General features: G+C 38.8%; 1 protein-coding gene across 1 annotated transcript; it reads right to left on the minus strand.

The window, feature by feature from the left end:
- Positions 1 to 1,092: 1,092 nt before the first annotated feature.
- degs1 (delta(4)-desaturase, sphingolipid 1) lies at positions 1,093 to 9,197 on the minus strand. The gene is made up of 3 exons (XM_046843222.1): positions 8,901 to 9,197; positions 3,989 to 4,731; positions 1,093 to 3,318 (listed from the first exon to the last, which is right to left on the minus strand). Exons 1-3 carry the CDS (start codon positions 8,980 to 8,982, stop codon positions 3,172 to 3,174), a joined length of 972 nt encoding a protein of 323 aa, XP_046699178.1. The 5' UTR covers positions 8,983 to 9,197; the 3' UTR covers positions 1,093 to 3,171.
- Between the last annotated feature and the right edge of the window lie 380 nt (positions 9,198 to 9,577).

Consider the following 9,577-nt stretch of genomic DNA (forward strand, 5'->3'; position numbering starts at 1 on the left):
GAAAAACTCCGTTGCGTTGTTACAATGCAAATCAGCAGGACTGTGATCAGTTACAGCGCGTCTGCTCCAGTGATTATATTGCTTTAATATAATTAAGGACAAGTGGCATTATGAGATGGAGTCTAGTTTAAAAAAAACAAAGCAAACGTGCATTAAAATGTAAATGAGAGATGAACGTGGGAACGTGAAGAAACGGGACATTTATTCAGCAGTAGCGCACGAGTGCATGTTACTATTTAACACTTGTTCCTCATTCCAGCCATCATCTTGTACTACTTTCAAAAGTAAAACTACTTTGTGTTGGTAGAGTCACACTGAACACAATAAGAGGAATGAGGGTAAGAATTTCCTTCTGTAAATAGCAGCAGCTGGGCAGGAGGTACATTACTCTGACATTACTCTGGGTTAGGGTTAACCATGCCACTCCTGTATGCTGCCAGAACACCTGGTCTAAAACCCAAGTAAGGAATGAAACATGACAGGTTGTACTGTAATCGAAGATGACATAAAGTAGAGTTACTATTTTTATCCTGAAGAAAATTATTTCCCAATGCAGCATATTCTGTTTATACCAAATTTGCCAATGATCGTCATTGTTAGGGAATAAAACAATCCCTAACTCAGGTCTGGGAAAATCTCACACTGTGGGGAATGAAGCTGAATGAATCAGAGCAAATTTATACGAAAGATTTGCCACCGATTACATTTAATTTAATGAACGTGTTGTAATAATAAACAGCGCCTCTCACATACAAGCTCTGAACTGCAAAGTCTATATACTCCTGGGCTAAAAAATTAATAAATAAGCCAATCACGAGATTGGCAAAAAAAAAAAGATTTCCCATAGTTAAAAAAAACAAATCATTGGTCAGGTCAGATCAAGTAATTCAACAAATACTATAAATCTCTATCAATCCTGCTTCTGTCCATGAGTTTGTCATCAAAACGCTGGCAGATCTGCAGGAGGAGTGGCAGATAACCAATCTTTTAAAGGAAATAATAATTGGTCCGCCAAGACATTTTTTTCGTGTTGAAATTGACATAATTGCGATGATCATGATTTTAATTTTGAGTATAAGAAGACAATAAAAGTGAATTTCCTGGGTCCAATGATTTATTGTTCATGCCATTAAATCTGTTCGCCATTTCAAACCTGGTCCATTATTTTTTTCCCACACAGGAGTGAATAAATCTGCTAATAAAAACATTGCCACACCATAGATTTAGATTTATTTTGTCAAACAAGAACATCCCATTAACGTATGAGAACGAGTGTGTTAATATCAACCTGATATGCACATTACAGACGGAACTGGGAGTCGTGCTGTTCTACAAAAACAATATCTATCTTCTGATCAATCAGGTTTATTATGGCTCAGAAATATGATTATTAATAAAGTAATATCGAACCTGCAAGAAGGCGGTTTCTATTATTACTTGCATTATTAAGTAGTGGAAGCAAACCTTCATTCACCAGGCTTTTCTCTCTCTCTTTTAAAAAAAAAATTATTTAGTAAGGCAAAAAGGCAGCTTTACCATGCATATGATTACTGTACTTAGGACAAGCACATTAATAAAACCCTGTGACATGAAGTACAGCCGGATTTATCATCAGAGCCGTTACAGAAAATTCGCAACACCTTCTGACCAATCAGATTGGAGAATTCAACAGTGATTTGGTGTAATACCTCTTAAATATGCATACGTGACCGAATAATCAACAAAGGCACGATCCTAAATCTGCAAGCCATTTTGTTTCTTGAAAGAGACAATGTGAAAAGAAAAACGATCCTAGTAAAACAGTAGGTAAATGGTTACGTTTTAACTGAAGCTGGAGTTCGATCTGGCATTGACCAATAGGAAACTTTAAAGTGCAGGACGGCTACAGGCTCGCTGAGAAGTAACATTTCTCCAACTCGGCCAATCATTACGGTTCGTTTTTTACCACACGGATTTTTACATTCGCTGCTCAAACACTCTTCATCAGCAACGCACCCTTTTGCGAGCAAGGTCACCGGCTGTCCAAACGCTCTTGCTTTTCTAAAAATAAATATTATATATGCATGATAAGTTATCGGTCAGAGAGAACGTCTACAGGTCCACACCTTGAGTACATACTCCTCATGTTAGTCATACGGACCCAAACCAAAAAAAAAAAAAAAAGAGAAAAAAAATTCGACATCACATTAAAATCTATAGACAGTGATAAGCATTAAAGGAAGGACATACACTTGCAGGTAGAAATTGGACAGTTATCAAAATACATTTTTTCTTTTTGATCATCTTTGGACACTTTGTAGCAGATATGATTTATTTATTTTTTTACTTAGTATTTTTGTAATTATTGTATTTTATTTCATTACCTTGCCATCGGGTTTTAACAATAAGATGGTTATAACTGTTGCAGTGCACTCATTGGCTGATGTCCCGTAGGGTATATTAAAGCTTTAGCGAGAGCAGAACTCTGCCTCTTAGAGGCGCTATTACAGAGAAGAGGTCTGATTCTGTCGCTGTGCTCAGACTGTTCAAATATTAAACGTTTTTAATAAGTCGTTTCTTGTTTAAAGAGTTGTTTGTGGAATCATCACCGACATTGTCCTGACGAATAATTAACCCAGGTTAGTAAAAGAACATTTAATGAAGCTAATAAAAGCTTTGTTGACATTTTTACGGTTAGAAATCGCAGGTGCGCAGTCACGCCAAACGTCCTGGAGGCCGAGGCTCCTGCAGAAAATCAATGCGTTTCTCGCGTATACACGAGGTGAATTGTATAGTGTGTTTTCTAACTATGGATTCTGTGGCTAACAGGCAAAGCAGGTTAATATAAATGAGGTTTTTGATTTTAAGAAAACGTTAAAAATCTGTTGAGGTGAAAACGATTATGTGAAAGATTTTAATGTGCAGTGACTAATTTAAGAAAATTCCTACACGGGTAGGAATCGGATACTCAACAAAGCTTCGATGTGTGAAAACCCAAAGGAGGAGGCATGGTTTCGTTTCACCGACAGACTTTGAAGATGTTGAAATGATTCGAATAAAAGGACCATTCTCTCGATTGCAGGCACACAAACGCACAGAGAATAATAAAGCCAGTCTTTGTTCACACACTTTCTTAAACCAAAACTGTTACTAAAGGGGTTAGTAGGTGGGGTTGGTCAACAAAATATCCATTCACTCCAACTTGAGGTCTCCCTTCAACTTCCTCTTCACGCGTGAGTATGGACTTAGCTCGTCATCCATGATGAAATCATAGAGGACTTTCACCCATGACGTGTAGCAGGGCAGATCATCGTAATATTCAGCTGCAATTTTCTTCACCTGTTGGGGGGGAAATGTTTTCAGAAAGGATGTACACAAATCATATGTCGTGTAAAAAAGAAAAAGAAAACATCAAAGGGTTGTTTCTTGCCTTTAGAACAACACATTCATGTATAGAATAGTTTTATATTTCTCATTTATTTATCAGAGGGTTAAGAATGATGATGAAGGGCTCAGGAATGAGAGCTTCATAGTGCTGGGATTTGATCTCATGACCTTCCAAGCAGAAGTCCAACATCTACCACTTTCCTATGTATTTATGAATTAATGATTACGCAGTGACAGTCCAGACTCCAGCTTCCAAACAAGCTGCAATATGCGAAGGAAAGAATTTCACTGTGCTGTTTTGTACATGTGACAAAAAGACTATCCAATTTTAGTGTTTCGGTAAATGTGTTCTGTTGCTTGTGTCCATTTCTGAGGGAACTCGAGGCAGCTTTTCTTTTAAACCTAAACCAGAACATCACTGAACACAACAAGGATCATTGTGCTCGTTTTATTTTCATTTCATTTCCCAAATTCATCGGCACAAATGCTTTTATTCCAAGTTTAAAAGTTTTGAAGACTTCACCAGTTATTTACTCATTCATGTGCAAATGAAGATCTACAGTTATTCATTTCCAAATCATTTTAAACACAATCAAATGGGATGAAAAGAGAAATCGGTTACCTGAGGAAGCCTTCGTCCTGGGATACTGGGAAAATCGTGATGCTCGTTGTGGTAGCCTACGTTGAAAGTGAGCAGATTCAGTGATCCGTAATAAGAATAGGTCTCGTGGCCCTTTAGGAACATGTAATGCTCAGCGATGAAGTGTCCAGAGATAGGATGAAGGCCCATTCCCAACATTGAGCCAGCCAGCATGTAAAACAAAGGTTTGGTGCCCAACAGCCAGTAGAGAAGGATGTTGAATGCAAACTGGATGACCACATTAGTGATCTCCAGCAGACTGATGGGTTTTGGATTGATGCATAAAGGACGAATTGCGTAGAATAGGGGCTGCAGGATAATCCAAACAAACTTGCGGAGGCGAGTGCAAAAGAACCAACCCTCGAAATCGGTAGGGATGTCCACGTCCACACCGTCTCCACCCAAATAGCGGTGGTGATCAAGGTGGTATCGCTTGAAGGACGCCGAGTAAGGCAGACCGATTGGCAGGTTGGCGAAGATGGCGAACCAGCGATTCCATTTGGCATGTTTGTTGCCGAATGCTGTGTTGTGGGAGATTTCATGGATGGCTAAAGTCATGGAGTGGTTTATGCAACTGCCGAACACATAAGTCCAAAACAAGACCCACTTCCAATCCAAATCCTTGACCAGGTAAAAGGCCAGAAATTGGATGGCGACCATCATGCAGACAATCCATTTTAGCCTCGGGTCAGGTCCCATTAGAGATTTAATCTCTGGATATTTGCCTAGGAAAAAAAAAAGGAATCAAAGATTAGACATTAGCGTGGTATACACACACTTAAGAATTTTTTTTTATTCCTACAAGTATTGACATCTTTGTTATCGCTGGTTTCTCTCGGGGAAAAGGATATAAGAACAGAGAACAGCTACTACGAACAGAATTCTTAGTTTGCTATTGAAGAATTAAAGTTGACAAAGCAAACACTTTTAACTGGATCAGATCCTTTTGGAAGCCTATAAGTTTAATGGGACTTTTTAATAGAAGTGATTTTCACAGAGATGGCAATTTAATGAAAATGCAAATTAGCTATAATTTCTTTATTTTGGGTATTTAGTTATTAGTATTTAGGTATTAGTTGATTGACACTTATTAGGTGGTCTATTTCCTACACTTGTACAATGTAACATACATATACACATATACACAGAAATCTAGATAGATAGATAGATAGATAGATAGATAGATAGATAGATAGATAGATAGATAGATAGATAGATAGATAGATGTGTGTATATGTGTGTATATGTGTGTATATGTGTGTATATGTGTGTATATGTGTATGTTACATTGTTTGAGTGTAGGAAATAGACCACATAATAAGTGTTCCTCCAGAACCCTGGTGCTACATTAAACATAGAGCTGGATCACACAACATAAAGTTAGATAACAGAACACAGAGTTGAAGACTAAAGTAAGTGTCCTCGCCACAAAGTGCATCATGTGCAACCGAGTGCAAACAGACAACACAAGACAGTGTGGGACAAATACACAAAACAGCACCGACCAGTAAACCTATTGTAAAATATGATTATACAGTAATGTGCAAAAGAGGACTATAAACAAGAGTGTATTTGTAAACATAAACCCAATGTAGTGGGAAAAACAGCAGTAGCAGCATTTGAGATTTGCAAAACAGCATGTAACAGAATAATATGATTCTATATAAATATAATATGGGTGGTGGAATGGATCGAGATGAGTAACGAGTGCGTGTTAAGTTCAGGTTATAAAGTTCAGTAACAATTATTATTATTATTATTATTATTATAACAATTATTATTATTTCCTTTTGTTTAATGGTTTAACCCATTCCATAATTCAACACTGTACAATTGTGTCAGGGCTGCTGCTAATTGGATCCAACTTCGCCATAGAAAAAGACGATGAGCCAAAGCATGCGTCTGTTATTTAGAGAACAAACATTCGGCTGGTGTGTTATCTATGGAATGGAACGGCCTCCCCAGGGCACAGAGCCTAAATCCTATTGAACTGCTATAGGATTAACTGGATCAGAGAGTCAGAAAGAAATCTCCAACTGGTGAAGTTCAACTATTGCAACTTACACAGGGGGCATGGCAAAGTACTTCAGCTGAATGTACGGAGAAACGAACTGTCCGGATGCCAAGAATGTGTAAAATTGTTATTAATGCTAAGGGAAGACTTTTACAGTAAATCTTAATGCTGGTTTATTACCTAGTTCGTTGCATATAAAATATAAACAAAAGGAACATGCATGTGTGTCTCAAAAACTATAAAACACTAGTTACTGTAAGACTAAACTACAGCACACATCAGATTTATAAAGCAGGTCTAGACTTATACGGGGCAAGTCCAGACTGAAAACCTGAGTGAAACTAGTTCTTGAAGTACCTTTCATATTTTGTTCCTGAACCTTTTTTTTTTTTTTTTTTTTTTTAAATCAAAAAATATCACTAAAAGGACATTAAAGCACAAGTATGCATTTCCATATATGGACAATAATTGACAATATGTTAAAGCGTATTTGTTCATCTGTTCAGTTACATAGTTCTTGTTTTCTCCTCAGCTACAATAGGTGGACTTCCGTTTCATTGGAAAGAAAATTTACTCATACGGGCTTAGAAGAAAGGCAGAGTAGGATCCTTGCATACACATCTGCCATGGAGTTGGTGGAGATACAATGGATCAAAGACAGTCTCAGGTTGAAATTTTAAACCAGTCATTAGTAAAGAACCCAGTCATTGCCTCTTTCACTTTAAAACAAGCCTCTCTCACTGCTTCGGATCGACTCCGAGCGCACAAAGGACTGACGACATAAAAAGCATGAAATATTCATTCAGTACAAGCATTTGTCGAACAATGAGTGCACATTATGTCAACATGAAATTAAATAGCCTGAGGGATAAATGCTCCTACTTTCCATCAGGACAAAAGGTCCTGACACTGGGTACTGAATGGGTCTTTATAACACTACACCTTCATGTCAACTGGAGGGCTGCAGGCACAAAACTACTGAACTTTGTTCCAGACACATCCGTTGAGAAACTCACATGGTGGACGCCAGGTGGGCCGATACGATTTCAGCACCTTCACGGGCAACTGAATGAGTTTCCAATGCGTGACACTGCCTACAACTCACACGACAGTCAAAAGGTTGAGTAAATACAAACAAAAGTTCATGTAAAAGATCGCCGTACACGTGTCTGTTTTGTGTGGTTGAAAATAAATCAGACAAATCGTTATCGTCTATAGAATAATAACGCCTTCACACGTTACTCAAACGGTCACAAAAGGCGTTTCATTCATGCACCTATACTATTAACACTACACGCATTAACCAGAAGCCTGTAGTCTAATTGCAGTCTCAGTAACAGTGTCAAAGTACCTTTTCTAAAAGGCCAAAAGTTCAGCCATTCTGGTTTATTTCCGCGTTTAAACATGAACTATTACAGCTTTTGAAGCAGCTGCTCTGTTGTGTTCATGCAGCTCAGTGGGGAAAAGACAAGAGTTCAATTTTTATCTGCTAATATCTGATGGGTGCATCTTATCTGATCAGAGTCCATGCCTCTGGAAGCACAAGGCACCAGTGTGAAGCAAAACAAACACTTACTTATAGATTAATTACTCATAATAAGGTTACGCATTTAAACCCTAAACCTAAACCGGTGACACCAACAGCTGCTGATATGAACTCTCCGGTACCGGTAGCTGGACCTTTTATACACTGTATTTAAAACAGTCCTGCTCCAGTAAGTCCTTCTGGGTAAAAAAGGAATATATGAATATTATTATGCAATAAATCAAGTTTATGCACAGCCAGTAAACTCACAGTGCTTTAATAAACTTCTATTTGGAAGGGAAATCCACAAGGAACAGATAAGGGTGAATAACGAGTCGGAAAAGTCCGTAACAGAAACTCCAATGAAGGTGTAAAAAAACAAACATGTTTGAGACGTGTGTGTGTGTGTGTGTGTGTGTGTGTGTGTGTGTGTGTGTGTGTGTGTGGGTGGGAAATACAAGTGTTGCTAGGCAACCAAGTTGGTTGTAGATCAACAAATGAAGTCTGATGGCTAAAGGATCATCTTTTTAGCTAAATTGCAGTGTGTCACGGGGTTACACAGATATTTACTCACTTTACACAAGTGAGTGGCCTAATGAGAGATTATTATTCGCAAAGTTTTTCCAAAATGCATGTTTATCCTTTTTTTCTCTTCTAATGCATCACAGGCCAGTGTACCCCCCACCCAGGCCCTAATTAGGGGGATCTCTGATCCACAGCAAACATCATTATAATCCAATTACACTAAAAAGACATTTCATACACTCATAGCTCAGAGGAAAGTTTATATACATGGAAAAAAAGTGGAAAACAAAATGCCATAGGTCTTAATAGCATCTGTATTTATTAGCCAGGCCTTTCAGATGTCAGTGTTTGCTAGTTAGCCGAGCTGGTCGTAAGATCACATGATGAAATCTTTTAATGAAAGGATCACATCACTAGTTAATGGTTTACATGTGCAGTGTGTAATATGGTTAGATGGATGATTACTAGATCATGGAGGTGTTGGAGGTGTTGGTGGTGATGGTGGTGAAATGTACAGGGAGTGGCGTCTCTGTTTCAGGGCGTTAGTTTTCTCTGAAGCCATCTTGTGTTGACATAACGGTATGTGATCAAGTGATCAAGAGGGGTTTGGAAATGGGATCTTCTTAAGTTAACATTGGGCAAAGAGAGACAACCAAACCGACTAATGTATATGTATATGTATATAAATGAATTAATTATGTAAATACTAACACATTTTATATATAATATAATGAAATAGGGATCTGTCACTTCCACTGCAACCACTAACTAATACACACACGGGTGAATTAGACCCTGAAATCATTGAAACACAAAATGAAGTTGCTCACCGAGGATCTCTTTTCTCCGGTCGGCATGCGGCTGGTCGGTATAAACCCATTCGAAATCCTCACGCGCCACCCGGTTCCCCATAATACACCGCGCTTTACTAGTTTCCAATCTACGGGATTTAGAGGTGGGTTCCTTGGAGAAGGTTTTAAAAAAACATCCGTGTAGGAAACTCTGAAGGTTCAAGCTGCTCTAAGTTCCTCTATCTACAGTTATCGCTCGAGCTCTGCTACGCAAATGGACGAGACGAGACGCGCTACGTCCGGTACGCTGTTCCGTTTGTGGTGGGGGCGGGGCCGCGCGCTGTACAGCAGCCAATCGAAAAGCGGCGTCTCTTCCACCGCGTCCAATCACAATAGCGTAGGCGGGACTTCGCGTCGGACGTTCACTCCGAGCCATCTTTCGCACGTACACGATTTGACCGTCTGCTTTTATAGGAAGTACCTGTATTATTGGGCTTATCACGTGGCAGCATAATAAACGTGATAATACAGGGATCTTGGGGGACTTTAACCCTGGCATGATTGTTAGTGCCAGATGGAATGAGTATTTCAGAAACTGAGAATGAAATGTGGGATGTTATCAGACACAACAGGGTTTACAGAGAATAAACCAAAAGAAAATATACTTTACAGAGAAATTATTTATTTGCATATCCCAGGAAGCTGGGGTCAGAGCA

The sequence above is a fragment of the Silurus meridionalis genome, chromosome 28, assembly GCF_014805685.1.
Source record: "Silurus meridionalis isolate SWU-2019-XX chromosome 28, ASM1480568v1, whole genome shotgun sequence".
NCBI classification, from domain to species: domain Eukaryota; kingdom Metazoa; phylum Chordata; class Actinopteri; order Siluriformes; family Siluridae; genus Silurus; species Silurus meridionalis.